This window comes from Abrus precatorius, unplaced genomic scaffold (genome assembly GCF_003935025.1).
Source record: "Abrus precatorius isolate BTA unplaced genomic scaffold, Abrus_2018 Scaffold4, whole genome shotgun sequence".
NCBI lineage: Eukaryota > Viridiplantae > Streptophyta > Magnoliopsida > Fabales > Fabaceae > Abrus > Abrus precatorius.
Window position 1 is genome coordinate 7382847 of NW_020874384.1, and position 23670 is coordinate 7406516.

At 34.2% G+C, this 23670-nt stretch overlaps 1 protein-coding gene and 1 non-coding gene across 2 annotated transcripts; both read left to right on the plus strand.

The window, feature by feature from the left end:
- Positions 1–711: 711 nt before the first annotated feature.
- LOC113866054 (binding partner of ACD11 1-like) lies at positions 712–23662 on the plus strand. Its single transcript, XM_027500943.1, has 5 exons — positions 712–963; positions 22267–22370; positions 22443–22524; positions 22715–22792; positions 23105–23662. The coding sequence occupies exons 1-5, from the start codon at positions 712–714 to the stop codon at positions 23660–23662; spliced, it is 1074 nt and encodes a 357-aa protein (XP_027356744.1).
- LOC113866442 lies at positions 16370–16476 on the plus strand. Its single transcript, XR_003505082.1, has one exon. It is a non-coding gene; the product is annotated as a small nucleolar RNA R71 (small nucleolar RNA).
- Positions 23663–23670: the final 8 nt, after the last annotated feature.

A 23670-nucleotide genomic window follows, 5' to 3' on the forward strand; every position in this document is an offset into this window, starting at 1 on the left:
ATCTAATTAGGATTATGCATAATTAGCATTTTTCATCGAATTAGGATTCTCTATAATTAGCATTTTTCATTTAGCATAATTATGTCTATGCATTCTGTTTTAGTAGCCTTTGAATAGCATAGTAGGTAGTCATCTATCCTTGCTTAGTATTACATCATTCAATTCTCTATATTTTATGTTGTGTTTCTGCATTTTTGCATTCTGCATTCGTCGAAAAAGTACACCGCTGTGTATTTGAACGTGTAGATCTCTTTCCAAACTTAAAAGTGACATAACTTTTTGCATACAACTCCTATTTCTTATTGTAATATATGCATTTCATATAGCTCGACGAGATCTACGCAATGGAAATAGGTTAGATTCCGGTTGGTGGTTTCTAAAAAAAATTATTTCTTTTCATTCTTATTTAGATATTATGGCTCAGAGAATTTTTTATATAGCTGATCATAGAAGACTGGAGAACAAGCTAGATGATTTAGCTTCTCTGATTGAGCAGTTGACATTGTCACAAATGGCTACAATGCTGTGTGAAATTTGTAATTCACCTGAACATCATACTGATTTCTGTCCTACATTGTATGAGCCTGCAGGTTGGATGAGTCATCCAAACTTGGGATGGGAGAATTTTACGCAGTAACAATATCAACCCCCACCACAAAATGTTGCACCTTCCAAGAATGAGCCTTCCTTGGAAGAGTTGATAAGGGAGAGATGGCAATTAACGATCTGAATTTTCAACTAAGAACAGAAGCATCCATTCAAAACTTGAAAAATCAGATTGGTCAGTTGGCAACAACAGTAAACGAGCTGAAGTCTCAAGGTCCTGGTAATCTTTCCGTACAACCAATTGTTAAACCAGAGAATGTTACTTTGAGTTCAAGAAAGACTATTCAAGACTTGCAAGAGCAGCAACTAATAGATGAAGATCTTAGTGCTACTGCTTCAGCAAGTGATTGCAGCCCAGTAAGTGTAGAATTTTCTCCTACTGCTCATGCCACTTCTACCGAGGCAGAAGAAAATCTTGAGCAATATATTCCTCTTCCATTTCATTCGATTTTATATGATAATTTGTTGAATGATTTAGTTGATGATAATTTGGCTGAGTTTTCTGAATTTTCAGATTGTATTAATTATCCTAACCTAGCCAATTATCCTAATTCTTTTACTTACAATGCATGTAATGATTCTGCAAAATGTAGCATCTATGTTGAGATTAATACATATGTTTATGGTGATTTTGATGTAGCTATTGCAGATTCTGAAAAAGTAAATCATGATGCATCCACGGAAGATTCAGCTCCAATTTTTACACTGCCTCCTTCTCTAAAGTTGCCCCCTGCATTTGAGTTAAAGCCATTTCCTGAGCAGTTGAAATATAAATATTACATCATTGTTTATTCAAGGGAGCAGCCTAGGTACAGTAGCAAGACACGATGTTCTGCACATCAAGTAAATGAAGAGCATGAAGAGAAACTTGTTAAGTTCATGAAGCAGCTGGAAATCCCTCCGCGGCTATTTCTTCCATGTTCCCAATTAAATGAAGTGCTGCAAGTTTATGAGAAAAAGGAGGAATATCTAGGGATACAACTCACAATTATTATTTTTTTCTTTTAGAAGTTTTCAATTTATTTTCTGTATTCAATAATGGTCTTGCATTTGAGTATCTCGCCTCAAGTTCTTTTCTGGTAAGCTTCGTTCTAGGTGGCTTGGTCCTTATATCGTGACTAAGATTTTTCCCTATGGTGCTATGCAGATTTTGGAGCCTGGAACGAATTAAGTACTCACAGTGAATGGCCACCGCTTGAAGCCATTTCATGAGGACGTACCCTTGGAGACCACTGAGGAGGTCCGCTTACTAGTGACCATTTATGCTTGATTAAGGAGTTCCCCTCTTCCTTTCCTTACTATATTTTACTTACATTTCCATTATACATTACATTGAGGACAATGTAAAATTGAAGTGTGGGAGGGAGAATGATAGGTTATTGATAAAAATTAAATAAATAAATATTTTTTATTTTTATTTTTTAGCATTGTTTTTGTTTTGTTTTCCTTTGTTGAATTGGAAGTTGTTAAGTTAAGGCATTAGTCATTAAGGAGGATAGAGTTCCTACATGATTTCATTTTTTCTTCTTCCTCTTAATATATGCGAATTGGGTGCTTGATTTTGATTTGTATGATTGAGTATGTTAGACTTTACCTTTGTGAGCTTTTGAGCCTTATTTTTGGATGGTTGAAATTCATGCCATTCTTTTCTTTCTTGTGTGTTTTTCCTCTTAGATTTTGTCATTCTAGAACTTGTTTTGATTCTCCTTTGAGTCTATAATTTTCATATGCAATTATGAACATGATAGAGGCATTGCTTTCAAATTTTTACCCACTTGGCCATATAGCTTACCTTCCATTTTGCCCTTTGTTTAGCCCCTCTGAGCCTTATTGACAATTCTTTGACTTCTAGCACATTATAAACTTTAAGTGGAAAACCATGTTATACCTAACCTTAGGAAATAAAAAGTGCATTGATTTCATTAATGTTATTGCATTTCAAGTGTGGGGGTTCGGAAAGAATGCAAGAAGAGAAAAAAATGAAGAAAAAGAAAAAAAAATAAAAATAAATTACAAAGAAAATGGGAATTTTTTATAAAGGGAAAAGAAAGTCCAAGGAAAGTAAATGTGTGTTATGGCTTGATTTGTCTAAGGACCAATGTTATTCCTATTCTCTTCGGCTGTATCTTGTCATATCCTCATATTTTCCTACCCTTACATTAGCCCCATTACAACCATTGAATAAAGCCCTCTTGATTTGTGTTTGCATATGATTGTAAGTAGTGGAGAAGTAGAAGATTAACAAGCTTATGGTAATGCATTGTCTTTTGAGGTGACTTGAGTGAAACACTTTGAACCATACACTTGAGAGTTGAGTTGTATACACCATCTTGTGAGATCTTTCATGCTTGATCTATACACTTTGAATGATATTGCTTGGCTTGCATTTTTCAGAGGTTAGGAGTTGGATGTTTGATTGTTGTAGAACTCTTGATGCTTTATTTGATCTTGTGTCCCTAAGTTCAGCACTTCTAAGGATTCATTGGAGAATTTATTTATTTTGATTATTCTATGATTTTTTAGGTTACATGTTTTTATTTGCTTGATTGTATCTTATATGAGGACATGCAAGAGCTAAGTGTGGAGGAATTTGATCAATTGGATTTTTATAACCTTATTTCCTTTTATTCCTAGCTCATTAATCTTTTTTTGTGCCTAATTGGTTTAAATTGGATCATTTTATGATGTTTGAATTTTATGTGGGCTTTATTTAATTTTTTCAGTATTTGGCAAATTCTGATACTGTTTTGGTTTTTGGACCATATCTTGAGTTGTAGAACTCATTTCATTGTTATTCTTGATTTGTAGGAAAGCTAAGAGAAAGACGAACAATTCTTATGCAGAGGTTAGAATCCAATTCTGATGATAAGAAGCTGAAACTGGACCTGAAAAAAGTTAGAATGTTGCAGTCGCGGTTTCTGACCTTGGTGCAGTATTTGGGCCATATCTCAGTCCACAGATATCCGTTTAAGCCCATCCAATTGCGTTTTGAAGCTAACATCCAAAAGGACAGATCAAAAATCCAAAAGGACAGATCTGCATGGCCAAAAATGCCACACAATATCTTCTCGCATTCAGCATGGATGCTGAGCAGCAATTACAAGCATAACTTTCCCTCTAGAATTTGAATTTGAACAAATAAGGATTCCAAAGACAGCTATTGAGTAGAGGATTAATGTAATTGAATAATTATTAATTAGGTTTTATGTTTTGACCCTTAGGAGCCTGTATTTAAATTAGGGCAGCAGGTTACGACGAGGGACGTTAGGTTAGACTAGGTTTATGTTTTAGGGTTTTTGTTTTCTTCCTCTTTTTCTCTTCCCTTTTTACTTTTTTCTTTCCTCCATTAATGGAGGCTTAGACTTTCATCTAGTCCAAGGATTGAAAAAGGATTGAGACACTCTTGAGGATCGGTTTTGCAATTTATTCAACAACAAAATTTGGTTTCATCTCTTCCTTCTTTCTCTTTTTGCTAATCACTAATTTGTTGGTTTATGCATCTTCTTAGAATCCGGTGATAAAGTAGTCATAGTTCTTCTAAATTCTTGGATTAGAGTTTTAAATTCTTGTTAACTTTTTATTCTAATCAGCATTATTTTATAAATCAAACCTCATCTAAATTTATAATCGTATAACATTATCATCATTGGGAGACGACTCGGATTGCACCTCTTACTACATAATTTTTATGAAACAGTTTCTTCTCTGAAATAGTTTCCTCTCAAGTTGAGGTACTACTAACAATACAATTATTTTGCAAGAAATATTTTATAGGACGCACAAGTTCAAGAGGAAAAAAGAGGACATTGCCTTTAAATTAAACTTAGAAAAGACTTATGATCACATTAATTATGGATTTTTAACGTATACTCTCAAAAATTTTGAGTTTCTAAATACAATAGTGGCTCTTATTATCCATTATCCATGAGTGTTTTATGAAATAGGAATAAGCTTCCTTCATTTTCTTCAAATTGTAGCCTCTACCAAGATAATTTACTCTCTCCATATCTCTTCCTTTTATGTATAGAGATGTTGGTTCTTACTCTAGAAGATTATGGGAGGAATAAGCAATGACAACCAATTAAGGTTAGTAAAAATGAACCAACTATATTGCATTTGCTTTTTGTTGATAATGTGCTTTTATTTTCCAAAATTTAAAGCTCTTAAATCAGAATCATAAAGGAAATTCTCAACCAGTTTAGTGTTGTGTTGGGTCTAAAGGTTAACTTGATAAATTCTCAAGCTTATGCTTCAGTTGGTATCAATTGTTGGAAACAAGCTAAGCTCACATCTATCTCAAGTAATTTGGGCTTTCCAATGATCTCAGATAGAGTGAAAAGAAGACACTTTTACTTTATTATGGAGAAAATTCAATATAGGTTTGCTAATTGGATGTTTAGTTTCCTTAATAAGGCAAGACGTTTAATTTTAACAAAGTCAATCATTACTGCTATCCCAACATACTACTTATCCCTAAGAAAAATATAATCTCGGTGATTGGTTCAGATCTGAAGAACAAATTCAATTTCCATTGACAAGAGTTCCTCTGAATTTAGTTAATCAAATTCCCATTCAATTTTCACATGAAGTTCAGAATCAATCACTCAATTTATTCCAAACTTGAAATTCAGATCCAAATCAATTCAACATGTTCGTTTCAGATCTACAATCCCTAACTATGAATGAATTACATAGCCATGGCAGCAGAGAAAAGAAAATAAAGAGAAGAAGAAACTCAAAAACGGCATAGAAGCTTGCTCCACTCCAATTCCTTTTCGTGAAGCTCCAAGATTCGAATCCCCACTCCTCTCTCTCACTTCCTCTAACAAGAAGCTAACTAAAAAAACTGAAAATGAACAGAATCCCTCATTTCTGGATCGTTTCTGGTATTTATAAAATTTCCCAGATTTTCACGTCATCACTTTTATGAGAAATAGTAGTTACGCAGAGAGTTTTTGGTTGCGCGTTAACACTTTTCCCAGAAATAGTGGCCACACGCATTTTCCTGATATTGAGAGCTCTCTGGAACTATCACTCTTGATGATAAAAGTGACAACGCAGAACCAAGGTAGTTGCGCGTTATCACTATTGCTGATAAAAGTGACTACGCGCAACTCGCCAAGTTGAAGACTCTTTGGAATGATCACTTTTGATGACAATAGTGGTTACGCAGAGCTTTCCTGATATTTTGCCTCTCTGGAACTATCACTTTTAATGATAAAAGTGGTTACGCAGAGCTTTCCTTCTTCTTTGAGCTCTGAAGTGATCACTTTCACTGACAATAGTGATCACGCCCAGTCTGCAATTTCTTATTCTTCTGTTTTTGGAGTCCAGACTTACTTCTTTCCTCTTCCTTGTCATCAAACCTCCATGGATATGATCCTTGCTCAATTTTTTCCTTCAAAAACAAGATTAAAAACTTAATTCCTAAGCAAAAATTTCACAATTGCTAAAATAACTACAATTTTAAACAAACTTCAATTCCTTCTCTTTTTCTAAGTTTTTCTGCTTTCTTTATATATTTTTCTTATCAAATGTGTTAGAATTATACTAAAATATCAGTCAAAATATGGATTCATCACTTACCCCAAACTTGAATTTTTGCTTGTCCTCAAGCAAATCAAACTAAACCAAGGCTAATTCTTCCACTTTTCAAAAACCAATTAGCAAACTACTTTTCTCAGATTTTTCAATTTCTAATTCTGTGTTTTTTGCAAAATTTTCAATCAAGATGTTCATCCAATTACTCATCATTGCAATCACAATGCATTCATCACATTTTAAGCAAGAATTGCTATCTAAGTGAATGTATATCAGCCAAGTTCATGTGAGAAACATTAAAATCATGATCACTTCTCACTGGACAGTGTTTCCCTCATTTCTCAGCAGTGATAAGGTACTGTTTTCTCTTTAATCATCAATTCAGCTACACTCTACCATATGCTTGCCCAATTTCTCTATCTCCTCTGCTTAGTACAGCCAATCACACATCAAGAGGACTTTTTACAGTTTATAACAGGGCTTAGGTTAAGGTAGATACTGAACAAAATAAGAAACAAGTTGCAATTTCAAAAGATCAGAAGCATTTTGAGTGAATGACTTTAAAACTAGTCTGGTTTAACATTCATTCACATTAAATCCTTCAATTATACAGCAAACACATTGTGTTTGTGCAGCAGAATTTTCATTTTCCTTTTTCTTCTCTTACTTCTATTTACTCTTTTCTTTTCCTTGAATTTCTTTTTCTTTTTCTCTGCAACAGTTTACTGCAAATTTCTTCTTTTTGATCTCTATTTTGCTCTTTTCAACTCAGATTCTATTTTTGAACTCATGTTTTACTCTTTCCACAGTTTTGCTGCATAATTTTTCATTTTTCTGCAGCACTTTTGTTCTTTCTTTCTGACTTTTTGAATTCAAACTTAGATAGCTTGCTATTCCCCTACCCCAAACTTAAAAATTTGCTTGTCCTCAAGCAACATAAATGGATGCTACCCCAAACGTAGTTTTAAAACTCATTCTTGATTAAACTCACTATGCCTCTTTTCCTTTGGATGGTAAAATTAGTTTTTCAGCAAGGCTTGTAATGAAGTTAACTCAAGAAACGGGAATATTAAGCTCAAAGGGGTAAACTAGGGCAATTAATCATAAGGGAAGGCATTGTAGGCTAACTAAGTATATCAAACATGACCTCTATCATGTGTGTGAGAACTGTAACATGCATATTCAATTAAGAACAAGGGCAAGTTCTAGAGAATGCAGTAAAGTCTAATTAATCACACAAGAAAAAGAAATAGGCAGCTCAAGTCTCACTAGGCATTTATAAGTGATCATGTGGATTAATGAAAACACAATGCACTTTTCAGAAATATATGCACCTAGTGGCAACTGCCTCATTTTTTAAAATACAAGTGTGATCTCATTTTGAGAATGGGAAAAACAACTTAAAAGAAATTCACACAGAATTCACAACCAGCAGTTTATTATTTATTCTAGTATTTAGTGTTTTTCAAAAACAATTCAGTGTAATGTGAGGCTACACATGAATAAGAGGTAGAGAATGAAAACCCCCTTTCATGGCAGCTTGTGCAAGAGTCACCATCCAATGTGTGTGAGTGTTGTGTGTGTGATATTCTCTGCACAAAAACACTAGAATTCCATCAATTCGCAGCAAGAGAAAGGTAATTAGTTAGGAAGCTAATATAATTGCAAAACAGGTAAGTGAAAATTAAACCAAATTGTACCAAATAGTGATTACAACCCAAAAAGTTTAAAACTACAGAAATTTACAAAATCCTAATAACAGAAAATAAATTCCTAAACTAATCTTCTGCTCCATCTTCTTCTTCTGAGCTTTCCTCATCAGAACCTTCTTCTTCTTCTTTTTCTTCTTCCACTACCTCTTCAAATGGTGGCTGAGGAAAGTGGGTTTTATATATTGGCATATTCTTGAAAACAGAAGAACGAAGGCACTGGGCATTCTCTGCCAAGTCTGGAGTATGATACATTTCTTCTTTGGTCATTCCCAATTTCTGACCAATATTCAGCATAATACATTCCATTAACATGACTCCAGCTTTGAGGTTATTGTGCAGCTCAGTCTGCCTTTCAGCCAATTGATTCTACCCTTCAGCTAGCTGCTTCAAAGTTTCCTTCATCATCATTGGTTTCTCTTTCTTGAATTGTGAAGGAATTGGGGCTGCAGAGGTGCAGGAGACAGTTGCATAAATCTCTTTGATCAGAGTTGCAGAAATGGATGGTGCAGCTCTGATTTTCTCTTGATAATCATCAAACTCTACTCCTGCGTCTTCACAAAGTAATGTAATTACTGAACGGAAGGCTAATGAATCCCTTTTTGTCTTCAGTATTCCCAAAATGCATTCACTTATTACTTCTTCCACATCTGTGTAGATGTCAAAGACTATGGCAAAAAGCAGAGCAGCCCTCTTCACAGCTAGTGTGGAGCTATGTTTGACAGGCATGAAAGAATTTAAGATAAACATGCTCCATACTTTGGCAAAGGGCAGAAGATTCTTGGTGACAATATGCTTTGGCTTCTTAGATTGGTTGAGCTCCCATGTGGTGCCTGGTTTCCCAATCCTTTCCAGAATTTGCACAAAATCAATATCCAGACTTTCCTTAAATGTTTTGAAGTCCAGCTGTGCAGCATGTTGTGCAGAATTAATTTCCAGCACCCTGTTGATGTTTGTTGGTAAGAAGTCAATTCTCATGCCCTTGACCATGGAGCTGAACTTAGGGATTCCTTTTCCTTTAAACCTCATGGCATTGGCATAGAATTCCTGAGTTATTTCCCTCCAACCCAGGCCAGCTGTTGCACAGAAGAATTCCCAGCCTCTTTTCTGGATTTCCTCCTTGAATTCTGGGTAATTGTTCCCAGCTATTTGGAATGCTCTGTCAGGAACAATTTTTCTTCTTAGAATGTTGGCTCTGAAAAAGTTTTCATGAGCCAAACTTCTGAATCTTGGATCATGTGTGGCAGGTGGTGAGGATCCTAAGGGTGCAGCTGTTCTTGGTGGGGGTGATGGTGTAGGTGAAGGTGCAGGTGCAGGAGATCTTGTTGAAGGTGGTGGAGAAGGTGAAAGTTCAGATGTGGGTGCAGATGATCTTATCTGAGGTGAGGGAGAAGGTGAGGTTTCAGAGATCTGAATAGGTGAAGAACTTGAGACACCATCAGTTCTGGCCCTCTTTGATGCTGCAGCTTTGAGATTTCGGCTGGATCTTCTTGTTAGGGTTGTGGAAGATGCAGCTCGCTTCTTCTTAGGAGTGGTAGAAGATGCAGCTTGCTTCTTCTTAGAAGGACCTACAGGTGTGTTGAATGAAGTCCTAACCATTTTGTAATTTTCTGCAAGAAAGGAGTAATTGTCAGTTTAAAATTTTAGAATCAAAGACTAATCCTATACTGCAGAAAATTCAATCAAACAGTTTGCAGAAATTTAAATTTTCTAATACTTCTCATCATGCAATCTGTTAATAATATCATTCATATTCAAACACTAACACTCAATTACACAACTTAGTCAAAACATGCAAAATCTAACAGTAGAATTTCAGAGTGCACACTCTTATCAACTATCAGGGTAACGCAGAAGGATAATTACATGCCTTAACTAAATTTTCAAACCAATTTTGTGCTGACAACAAAAATTTCCAAGTTGTATTCATTTTGCAATCAAATCTGCACTTCAGATATCTCCAATTTAATGTCTAATCTCAATTTCAGCATAGTTATGCATTCTAATTTCCAATTCCACAGTTTCAGAAAATTTTGTTGCTATCAGTTCAGATTCTGCAGAGATGTGGTTCATATAATGCAATGTGATTTCAACCCTTCCATCAAACTAACATACATGACAGAGAACAGCTATTTAGAGTATTATTCACTCTATTTTGAACCAATTAGCTTCAGAGTGTGATGAATTTAAGTCTGCTGTCAAAACATGTATTATACAGATGCACAGAATAGATGCTCATCAACATTAATCCATCACATTCAGAGAAATTTAGATACTCCTAAGCTGAAAATTCAGGATGTGTTCACTATCATTAAAAATTAGGGTAGCGCAGAGCAATATTTTCAAGTTTCAACCAATTTTCAAACATATTTTGCAACCCAATCATTCTCAGCAAAAAGTTATTCTATCAAAGTAATGCAGAATTACTTGTCCTGGTATTTTCCTAACATTCGATTGCATTACATGCAGTGTATGGTTGCAGTTAATCTCATTCAACAGTCTTAGTTCAAACGTTTTCACTGAATTCTTTTTAGGTCATCCCAATTTCTGCAGAACTTTTATTCAAATATGTACAATGCAGATTCGAATGCTCAATAAATGACAGGGAAGACTTCTTCAGTGTATTGTTCCTACAGTGCCTCAGTACCCCATTCTACATTTTTCCAAATTTTTAAACGCAGAAAACCCTAGCTACAGTTACAAAGGAATGAGAGTAAGTGTACCTTGCAGGAAGATGTAGTATTGAATGAGAAATACTGGTAAATTCTAGGTCGACGCACACAGAGAGTGAGATTTGCAAAGAAAGCTTAGACAGAGATGAAGTTTCAAGCATGAAAAGTGTGTGTGCGTGCTCAAGTTAGGGATTATATATGGTTACGCTGGCACGTGACAATTTTTTTAAACAAAAATGAACGTTGTAAAATTAATTGTTCCCAGCGTAATCACTATTATTCGAAAGAGTGAATGTTCCAGAGAGTTAATTTTTCAGAGTGAGGCGCGCGTTATCACTATTGCTGAGCAAAGTCATAACGCGCAGCAAAGTGATAACTTTTTTTAATAAAAGTACTAACACAGAAATATTGGAAGTTTACTTACCTGTGCGTAGTCACTTTTGCCAATAAAAGGGAATGATCCAGAGAGCTAGTTTTCCCATCTGTCTCTACGTGATCACTTTTATCAGAAAAAGTGATTGTTCCAGCATGGATCCTCCAAACTGAACTCTCTGAGTAGCTCCTTTTCTGCAAAATAGTGACTCCTCTCATTAATCAAATACCTCTAAAACCTCAATAAATTCAATTTTCACTTTCGAATCCATCAAATACACACTCTAAACATTGAATCTCAATTTAAGTATCTCAATTGTGCCTCAGAAAATCAGATTCAGCAGTATATCCATATACATTATGCAGAAACTTCCAGAAATTGGTAAAATCAGATTATGCAAAATCTTAAACTCTTAACTACACATTCACCTCATCAATTCTTAGATTAAGCCTCCAAATGCACCTCAGAAAATCAGATTCAGCAGTATTTTTTGCAGAATTTTCGCAGAATATCAGAAATTTACAGAACATTAATATGCAAAATTCTAAAAACACTATAGAAAGCTTAAACTGGGTTAGAAATGTGAGTTGCCTCTCACAAAGCGCTTCTTTAATGTCACTAGCTTGACATTAGTTGTTCCTCACTCAAGAGGAACCAATTTCAAGCATGATATGTTTCTTGCAAACTCTTCTCCATGATAGATCTTCAATCTTTGGCCATTGACCTTGAATTCCCTCCCTGTTTTCTGATCTTCTATAAGAATTGCTCCAAAGGGAGAAGTCTTCTTAATTAAAAATGGTCCAGACCATCTAGATTTCAGTTTCCCTGGAAATAATTTTAATCTTGAATTGAATAGCAGCACTTGTTGGCCAGGTCTGAAATCTTTTTGCAGAATGAACTTGTCATGGATTCTCTTGGTTCTTTCTTTGTACAACTTTGCATTCTCATAAGCTTGTTGTCTGAATTCCTCCAATTCATGCAGCTGCAGAACTCTCTTCCTTCCAGCACTTGACAGATCAAAGTTAAGCCATTTTGTAGTCCAATATGCTCTATGTTCCAGCTCTAGAGGTAGGTGACAGGCCTTTCCAAATACTAATTGATATGGAGACATACGAATTGGAGTTTTAAAAGCAGTTCTATATGCCCACAATAAATTTGCTTGATTTCTCTATTTGAGACCTCCACTTGTCCACTTGTTTATGGATGGTATGGAGTAGCAACCTTATGCTTCACACCATATTTCATTAATACAGCTTCAAGATACTTGTTGCAGAAGTGAGTACCTCCATCACTTATCAGCACTCTAGGCACACCAAATCTTGAAAAAATGTTATTTCTTATAAAAGAAATCACTACCTTTGCATCATTTGATCTAGTGGGAATTGCTTCTACCCATTTAGACACATAATCCACTGCCACTAGAATGTATTCGTGTGAAAATGATGGGGGAAATGGTCCCATGAAATCAATCCCCCATACATCAAATAGTTTCACTTCTAAGATGTTGGTTAATGGCAGCTCATATCTTCTTGAGATATTTCCAATTCTTTGACATTTGTCACAGTTTTCTACATACCTCTTGGCATCTTTGAAGAGTGTAGGCCAAAAGAAACCTGCTTGCAAAACTTTTACAGCAGTCCTTGAACTTGCATGGTGGCCTCCATATTCTGAATTATGACAATGCCATAGTATCTTAGCTTGCTCACTTTGTGGAATGCATCTTCTAAGTAACCCATCTACTCCAATTTTGAACAGGTATGGGTCTTCCCACACATAGAATTTGCTGTCATGTAAAAACTTCTTCTTTTGCTGCCAAGTAAACCTCTTTGGAATGAATTGAGTGGCTTTAAAATTTACAATGTCAGCAAACCAAGGCATGTTATCCACTGCAAACAGCTTTTCATCTGGAAATTCTTCATTTATTTCCAATGATTCAGTGGTTGAACTCTCCAAAGGTAATCTGGATAGGTGGTCAGCAACACTGTTTTCTTTCCCTTTCTTGTCTTTGATCTCTAGCTCAAATTCTTGCAGGAGTAGAATCCATCTTAATAATCTGGGCTTTGCATCCTATTTTGTCAAAAGATATTTAAGAGCAGCATGATCAGTGTATACAATCACTTTTGAACCCATTAAATATGATCTGAACTTATCAAAAGCATATACAACAGCTAAAAGTTCTTTTTCTGTTGTTGTGTAATTCACTTGTGCAGGATTTAACACTTTGCTTGAATAATAGATAGCATGTAATTTCCTATCTTTTCTCTGTCCTAACACAGCACCCACTGCACTATCACTTGCATCACACATGAGTTCAAAAGGTAATTTCCAATCTGGTTTTGCAAGAATAGGTGCAGAAATCAGTTTCTCTTTTAAAACAGAAAGCGCATGCAAACAATTATCATCAAATATGAAATCTGCATCCTTTATAAGTAAATTACTCAAGGGTTTAGCAATCTTAGAAAAATCTTTTATGAATCTTCTATAAAAACCAGCATGTCCTAAAAAACTTCTAACTCCCTTAACATTGATAGGTGGAGGTAATTTACTAATGACTTCTATCTTAGCTTGGTCCACCTCCATTCCTTTCTCTGAAATTTTGTGACCAAGGACAATGCCTTCTTGTACCATGAAATGGCACTTCTCCCAATTCAACACAAGGTTAGTGTCTTGACATCTCTACAAAACAGTGGATAGATTAGCTAAACAATCATCAAAAGAATCACCAAAAACATATGCAAACCAAATGGCATATGCAAACCAAAAACATATGCAAACCAAATGGCATATGCACTTCTATGATGTTTTCTACCAAATCAGAAAAAATAGAAAGCATGCATCTTTAGAAAGTGGCAGGGGCATTACACAAACCAAATGGCATTCTCCTATATGCAAAGACTCCAAATGGACATGTAAATGCAGTTTTCTCTTGATCCAAAGGATCCACAGCTATTTGGTTGTATCCTGAATACCCATTAAGAAAACAATAAAATGAATGTCCAGCAAGTCTTTCTAGCATTTGATCTGCAAATGGTAGTGGGAAATGGTCTTTTCTGGTTGTATCATTTAATTTCCTATAGTCTATGCACATTCTCCATCCAGTCACAGTCCTAGTAGGGACAAGTTCATTCTTTTCATTAGGTACAACTGTCATACCACCTTTCTTTGGAACAACTTGGACTGGACTTACCCAATTGCTGTCAGAAATTGGGTATATTATTCCTACATCTAACAGCTTCATGACCTCCTTTTTAACTACCTCTTTCATGGCTGGGTTTAACCTCCTTTGTGGCTGCACAATAGGCTTAAAATTCTCTTCAAATAAAATTCTGTGCTTACAAAATGAAGGATTTATACCTTTTAGATCTGCAATACTCCATCCCATTGCAGATTTGTGTTCTCTCAAAATTCTCAGCAGTTTTTCCTCTTGTTCTTTCTTAAGTTCATTATTGATGATGACTGGATTGTCATGTTTCTCATCCAGAAATGCATATCGCAGGTGGGAAGGAAGTTGTTTCAGCTCTAACTTTTGCTTTTCCTCTTCTTTATCATCCTTTTCTAGCTTCTCCTTCACTGAATTTTCTGTAGATTTTTGAATTGGCAGAGCTTCTAGTTGCTGCTGTACTTCCATGATGTATACTTCATGCAGAAGTTCAGATTTGTTATTCCCTGCAGATATTATTTCTTCTAACACAGCAAGTTCATCAATTTCATTAATATGGCGTTGTGTAATAAAAGCATCCAGTATATCTACCTTCATACATGTACTATCTTCAATTGGATATTTTAAAGCTTCAAACACATTAAACACTACCTTCTCATCTTGAACTCGAAGCATAAGTTCACCTTTCTGCACATCTATTAAGGCTCTCCCGGTTGCAAGAAATGGCCTTCCTAAGATCAAAGGGATGTTAGAATCCACCTCCATGTCCAGAATTACAAAATCTGCAAGAAAAATGAACTTATCAACTTTAACTAATAAATCTTTAACAACTACATATAGATAAGTGTATGATCTATCAGCTAGCTGTAGTGTAATGTTGGTGGGCTTCACTTCCTCTATGCCAAGTTTCTGCAGAACAGCCAATGGCATCAGATTTATGCTTGCTCCCAAGTCACACAATGCTCTTCCCACAGTGCAGTTTCCTATTTCACAAGGAATGCTAAATGATCTAGGATCTTTCAACTTTTGAGGAAGCTTTCTCTTAAGAATGGCACTGCACTCCTCTGTCAAAGGTACTGTTTTATCATGCTCTAACTTTCTTTTTCTGGAAAGTAGTTCTTTCATAAACTTTGCATATGAAGGCATTTGCTCTAAAGCTTCTGCAAAAGGAATGTTAATTTGTAATTTCTTAAAGACATTCATAAACCTTCCAAATTGTTCCTCTTGTTTAGGATTTTGGACTCTTTGAGGATAGAGCAGCCTCTTGTATTTTTCTGGATCTATTGGCTTACAAGCTTCCTCAAAGAGTTGCTTTTTGGTTTTCCTTTCAGAATTCATAGGAACATCTACTTTTTCTTCTGAATGGTCTTTCTTCAATAGCTTAAAATTTTCTTGTTGCAGATCTTGTTCAATTTTTCTCTCTGCTGCATCATTTACTTTCTTTTCTGCTGGTTTAGGACTTGCAACTACAGCTCCACTCCTTATAGTTATGGCTTGACATTGCTCTTTAGGATTGATTACTGTATTGCTTGGAAATCTTCCTTCATCCCTGCTGGATAATTCTTCAGCTAATTGTCTGATTTGTGTTTCTAGTTTCTTCATGGAAGCTTCTTGGTTTTTGAAGCTTGTTTGAGTCACCTTCATAAATTGCAGCATAGTTTCTTCCATCTCAGTCAACCTCTTATTCATAGGCTTGGAAAATTTTTGATTTCCTTGAGGTTGAGTGGATGAATTCCTCTAAAAATAAGATTGTTGTGTTGCTGGACCTGCATTAGAAAAAGGAAAATTTGAGTTAGAATTCTTTGCAGCAGAATATTGATTATTCCAATTAGAATACTGCTGAGTTCTATTATTCAAAAATTGAAATCCAGGGGGATATGATGGCTGTTGTCTCTGAAAATTATTCATATAATTCACTTGCTCTTGTGGTTCACTTGTGGATGCCTCACATGCACCATTTACATGGTTTCCTCCACAAAAATCACAACTTAGCTGACTGGTAAGCATAATCCCTATTTGCAGATTGCTGATTTGTTGTGTTAAGACAGCTAATTGTTCTGAAAACATTTGATTTTGTAGCTGATTCTGTGCAAGAAAAGTTTCCAGAACCTTAGCTTCATGACCAGAGTTTCTTCCTTGATTTCTTGAGTTTGAATTCTGATACATTGAAGATGCCATCATCTCAATAATTCTCTGAGCTTCTTCCAAGGACTTTGTATTTAATGAACCTCCAGCAGCAGCATCAACCATTGTTCTTGTTACTGCATTCATCCCATTATAAAAAGTTTCCAATTGCATCCAATCTGGGATACAATGATGTGGACACCTTCTAAGTAATTCTTTGTATCTTTCCCAAGCTTCATACAATGATTCTCCTTCTTGCTGCACAAAAGATGTAATTTCTCCTCTCAACTTAGCAGCTTTGGATGGAGGGAAGTACTTAGTTAGAAACTTATTCACAAGTTCTGTCCAGGTTGTGATGCTTCCTTGTGGTTGAGCTTGTAACCAACATTTTGCTCTATCTCTCAAGGAAAAAGGAAATAGTCTTAATCTGATAGCTTCTTCACTAACTCCATTCATTCTTATGGTGTCACATAGCTGCAGAAAATTTGAAATATGTAAGTTAGGATCATCAAAATTTCCTCCAGAAAATTGATCCTATTGGACTAAATGTAGTAGGGCAGGTTTAATCTCAAAATGGTTGGCTTGAATAGTTGGCCTAATTATAGAAGAGTTAAAACCTTGCATGTTAGGAATAGCATAGTCCCCTAATGTTCAAATTCTGTTCTGCTCTGCCATTTCTATTGCTGGATTTGGTTGTCTCAAGGGTGTAAATGTTCTTTTCACTCTAGGATTACTCTGAAATTCTGGAGAATGGACAGCTTCTAATTCACTATCACTCCCTATGGCTTTTTCTGCTCTAGACTCTTTTCTAAATCTTCTCAAAGTTATGTCTATGTCAGGATCAAAGACCAGAATTGATTTATTCTTGTTTTTACCACGCATATACAAATCAGATTAAAGCAAAATTAGACTACAATTGATATTCAGAAATGCACAACAGAAATCATGCAAAATCTATCAGTAAAAGCATATAGAAACTTAAATCTAGCAGTTACAGAATTGTAAAATCATGTAAAAATATGCAGAATGGCAATTACAAATATGAAGAACAATGAAAACTGAAATTATGCAGGTAAACAAGGATGTAAAAATTCTATGCAGCAGACAGAAATATTATGCAGAATACTACACAAGGTGCAGTGTAATTATGCAGAAAGCAATTTGAAAGCAAAGCAACAAAATAAATGCTCAATCTAGTTACTTTTCTACTACTAATGATATTGAAATGCAAAATTTCCCGGCAACGGCGCCAAAAACTTGTTGTTCGCAATCTACACTAGCAAGTGCACTAAAATTGCAGCAAGTAATGAGTAAATTTAAGATCCAAATATCGTCTCCACAGGGAATTTAGGTTTCAAATACCACTTCATAGAATTATAACCATTTAAGCTTTTTCGAAATTGTAAGGAGAGTAGTAACATGTAATAACAGCAAACTAGAACAATTAAAAGTAAAATGAACTTGCAGAAAACAGAACAATGAACACACAGTTATGTGATAACAGAGGAAGAAACCATAGCTAGGGAATTACTTCACCAAAACTCCAATGTTTAATCAATAAAGTTCTGAATTAACAAGCAATTGGAAAGAATGACAATCAGTTTCATATTATATTATTCAGAGGTTAATTCCTTAACTCAATGAACCTAACATTCAATTAAACCATTCTAATTCCTTAGATCTGATTCAATTCAATATTGCTTTAAGTGTAAGAAACCAGAAGATTGCAAGATTTTAAGAAAACTATAATCTTGGTGATTGGTTCAGATCTGAAGAACAAATTCAATTTCCATTAACAAGAGTTCCTCTGAATTTAGTTAATCAAACTTCCATTCAATTTCCACGTGAAGTTCAGAATCAATCATTCAATCTATTCCAAAGCTTGAAATTCAGATCCAAATCAATTCAACATGTTTGTTTCAGATCTACAATCCCTAACTATGAACGAATTACACAGCCATGGCAGCAAAGAAAAGAAAAGAAAGAGAAGAAGAGAAGAAGAAACTCAGAAACGCCATGGAAGCTTGCTCCACTCCAATTTCTTTTCGTGAAGCTCCAAGATTCGAATCCCCACTCCTCTCTCTCACTTCCTCTAATAAGAAACTAACTAAAAAAACTAAAAATGAACAGAATCCCTCATTTTCGGATCGTTTCTGGTATTTATAAAATTTTTCAGATTTTCACGTCATCACTTTTATGAGAAATAGTAGTTACGCAGAGAGTTTTTGGTTGCGCGTTAACACTTTTCCCAGAAATAGTGGCCACGCGCATTTTCCTGATATTGAGAGCTCTCTGGAACTATCACTCTTGATGATAAAAGTGACAACGCAGAGCCAAGGTAGTTGCGCGTTATCACTATTGCTGATAAAAGTGACTATGCGCAACTCGCCAAGTTGAAGACTCTCTGGAACGATCACTTTTGATGACAATAGTGGTTACGCAGAGCTTTCCTTCTTCTTTGAGCTCTGAAGTGATCACTTTCACTGACAATAGTGATCACGCCCAGTCTGCAATTTCTTATTCTTGTGTTTTTGGAGTCCAGACTTGCTTCTTTCCTCTTCCTTGTCATCAAACCTCCATGGATATGATCCTTGCTCAATTTTTTCTTTCAAAAACAAGATTAAAAACTTAATTCCTAAGCAAAAATTTCACAATTGCTAAAATAACTACAAATTTAAACAAACTTCAATTCCTTCTCTTTTTCTAAGTTTTTCTGCTTTCTTTATATATTTTTCTTATCAAATGTGTTAGAATTATACTAAAATATCAGTCAAAATATGGATTCATCAATAAGTGTGTGAGTGTGATTTTCTTTAGAAGAACAATGATGGAAAGAGAATTAACCTAGTTTGAGAACAACTAGGAAAGTTAATGTGGCTTTATTGGGTAAAAAAAGCATAGGATATGATGAATAAAAAAGATTCAGAGTCCAACTACTTGTGGAAAAATATGTGAAAGAAGATAATTTGTCAAATCATAATAAAAATGCATTAGTTCGCTTTTCAACTTGGTAATAGGCAAGTTTCCTTGTGGTATCTCATGACTTGTTGGGACTAGGCAAATTATGTGATCACACTTTCTATGTCAACATTCAAGATATAAAGCTACAAGTTAAGGACGTTTGCACTCAATAGGGATGAAATTTTTTTCAAATTTTTACTTTGATACAAACATCAATTGCTTCAGTCGTTCATTAATTTAACTTGTTAATTAGTAGTCATGTTAGGACATGTTTATTTAGTTAAGTAGTTTGGAGAAAAGCTATATAGCTAAACATAGTTTTAACTAACTCGTTAGTAAGAGAACTTCGTACTAGCACATTAGTTAGAGATGGATTTGGCACCTTCCTTGTGCAAAAATGATTAAATTCCTAGTTTGTCTTATTTATTGTGATGTCTTTTCCACAAATTACTTAAGGCATTATAAGAACTTAACGTTTTCACTCATTTGCTTGAGATATCACACTTACACTGAGGACACTCTTCACTGTGTCAAAAATTGTCCAACAGCAACTAAGGAAATATGTGTTCGTGCAGGCTTATGAACTGAAGGATTTGCAACTTCTTTTTATGCTAACAATTAAATTATGACTCAACATAAAAGTAATTCTCCCTTATTTTTAGCTACACAATAGTAAATATGGAAGGTCAAAAATATTGATTGCATTGCTGAAAAAATATCTTAATTTATAAAATTATGTTTAATGTTATTAACATTACTAACGTGCTTCATTTATGTGAATAAATGTCATAATATTAGACAAGCTTAGAGTGTTTGGTTCATTTGAAAGTTGATTAAAAATTTGAATTCATCCTTAATGTTAATATTAATAAATAATATAATTTTTAATAAAATTTTATTATTTATTAATTTTTTATTATATAACTTTAATATACATTAAAAAATCAAATTCTTCAAAAACAGGTCGGTGCCCAAGCCCATCATAAAATACGAGTTAGCATAGCTATGAAATTAATGGTCTGATTGGGTTGAAAGAATAGATATGAAATTGTAAATTAAAATAAAATGACATTTAGTTTGTTATTTATATTGTTTAAATAAAATTAATGAAATATATTTGATTTTACTTGGTATTTCTTTCTCTCTTCTAATTTGAAGATATATATATATATATATATATATAGAGAGAGAGAGAGAGAGAGAGAGAGAGAGAAAAGAGAGAGAGGATTACAAAATATTACTGTATTGTTTATTTATAATTAAAATTGGTATTTTATTTCCAGTTACATATCTTAATAATTAAAAACTCAATAGTGAATAATGTACATCTGATGGATATATTTTCAACTATGAATAAGACTGTCAAATGTTTGACTCTTCTAAAATATTTAAAGTAAGAAAATAAAAATATATTTATTATTGATTTAATTTAAAGCATAAGATAAATTTAGTTCCACTAAATTGAGGTTAGATATGTCTGCACCTTCTTGCTTTATATATGATTTTATTTTACAATAGTCACATCTCAAATACTTTAATTATATTTTCTTCTTATTTATTTCTAAAATTCATATTTAAGAAAAATATATTATTTTTAATTTTAATACTCGTGTTCTTCCAATTGAAACAATTTTTGTAACAACAATTAAATATTAAATCTGTTTAACAGAATCCAACATTTAATCTCTTTTGTGGCAATTTTATGTCTTTTGGTAGTCTTCATCAAGCATATTATTTCAATACACAATACCTTCTCAAGTCTCAACGAAAGAGAAACTGTATTTAAATATAGCTTGCACAACTCTGTGTTGATACTCAAAATTTTAGAAAATAATTTATTAATATGTTATTCTAGGTTACAAATATCTATTGAAAATTTAATTTTAAACTCACATTTAAAAGCACATATAAATGTTTAACTTGTGTTTGATTTGTCTAAGTATTTATTGTTGGCCTTGAAGATAATTAATATTTACAAATTTGAAGTCCTTTTATAGAAAACTTCTTGAAGGAAACTAGTTTAAAATTAAACAGAACTCATAAGGAAGATAATTGATGGGATAAAACGAAAGGCCCAATGGAAAACAATTCTCAATTTATATTTAAAAGTTAAAACAACTAAGAAAAAAATAGCGTGATTGGAAGGTGAAAGTCCAAGTAGAAGCAGCAATGAAACAAAGCTTTGCAACCACTAACACAATTTGAGAGGGTGCAATATTGCTCATTTGCTGATCTCACACCATCTCAACCTAAATTTATACATCATAATTAATTAAATAAATTCGATTATATATGGAGGAAAAATGGACAAGTATATATATATAAGATTCATTCTTACGTAAACAACCATTATTAATTCCGTTAACTAAACTCTAAACCACGTTTTCTTCTTCTTCTCTGTGGAAGATTGATCTCTGGCATAGACTTTTGATAACGAACTATATGGCGGTTGGTTGCACACCCCTTTGATCTTTACTTTCTTTCATGATTTTGTTCATAATTAAAAGGAAAACGTTTCCATTTGTTGAAATTCTTATGTTGTGGATCTGGTTAGGATTTTTAATCAATTTATCTTAGCTTATAAAAAATTCATGTACATTTTTTTTTTTATTTCTAATATGATGGAATGGGGTGTCTGAGTTTTGTGCGACTTGATCTAATGTTTTGCCTTTTTTTCTTTGTGGGCATTCTCATGTATATGATTGTATACTACGTAAAATTGCACATTGTTTGCATTCTCATATATTTACATTTTATTGTTGGTGAATCATATTTGAGGGCAGAAAATAGAAAACTGAAACAAAAATATTAGGCCTGTTTGATATTTAATTTTTTTATCGTTTCCGACAGAAAAATCATTGAAAAAAGAAAACGTGAAAAGAACATGACTAGTGAAAATAAAGCAAGAAAATGTTTTTTTTTTTTAAAAAAAAAACCAAACATAAATAATAGAAGTATAAATACGATGCAAACGGTAAAAGTGAGGACATTCTATGAAATGAAGATTGAAGATAAATAAAAAATTCTTTACTTTTAACTATGAGGGTATGAACATCAAGAAAATAAATTTATTGGGTGTTGGAATTGCTGATTTATTTGCTTTGTTTCTTTGTTGAACAGACAAGATCAGTGACAGTGAGCAACATCTCTACAGGTACAACCGAGCAAGATCTGAAGGAATTTCTTACCTTTCCAGGAAAAATCGAATACATTGAAATGAAAAGGTTTGTGTATATCCGTTTCTTTGTGTGTTTTATTTGCCATGTTATGATATGGCACTCTCCTCACCAACTTAGTGATTGTGACTCATTTTCCAGTAATGTTGCGTATGTTACCTTCAGTAATTCAGAGGGAGCAGAAACTGCAGTTCTTCTCTCGGTAGATGAATTTCTTTGACCAATTTTGTTATTAAAGAAATATTCTCTATTTCCTACGCACTCACTGTGTAGTGCAACATGCAGCATTCAACTTTTCTTAATGGGAAAAGCATTAACTATAATTATATGTATCACTTTCATTTTGGTTAACCAAAAGGACAGATTAATTTCATTTTGGTGTCTCTCTGCAGGGAGCAGTGGTGTGTGGACAGTCTATAACAATAGATTTGGCTCAAGATTATGTTCTCCCAGCCTCTGCTGCTTCTGAAGTATTTAACTATTTGTTTAATTTCCTTCTACAATATTATTACTTCCTGTTTCTTCTTATTTATAAAAATAAATAAATATCTAATTCATTAAGACCAATAGTTACCAGTTATATGTTATAAATTTATAGTACATTTTAGAAATATTTATAGTATTAAATGAACAAATTTGTTCATTTTCATGAATGAACAAAAGACGAGTACTAAAGGATATTTGTTTCTTACGTTTAGTACTTATAAATGGAGCCCTACACAATAATAAGTCGTCATATGATGCTGACATGGCAAACATATTTGACAATGAATTGTGATCAGGCTGAGGCAACAGAGACTAGAAATGCTGAGACTGGTGGTTTGAGGAAGGCAGAGGATGTTGTGAGCAGCATGCTAGCCAAGGGCTTTGTTTTGGGTAAAGATGCATTAAATAGAGCAAAGGCCTTTGATGAAAAGCACCAGCTTACATCCACGGCCACAGCAAAAGTTGTTTCTTTGGACCAAAAGGTTGGTTTAAGTGAAAAGATAAGTGCTGGAACAGTGTTGGTGAATGACAAAGTAAAAGAAATGGATGAGAGATTTCAAGTTTCGGAGAAGACTAAATCAGCAATTTCAGCAGCGGAACAATCAGTGACCAATGCTGGCTCTGCCATAATGAAGAATCGTTATGTGTTAACTGGAGCTACATGGGTTCTTGGTGCTTACAATAGGGTTACTAAGGCTGCTGAAGAGGTGGGAAACAAAACTAAAGAGAAGGTTTTGGCGCAGGATGATGATCATGTTCATGCCACATCTCAACCCTCCAAACCTGAATCTCCACATGCTACCACACCTGATCAACCTTCCAAACCTGCACCACCTCAAGGTTTGATCCTTTGATTTTCAAA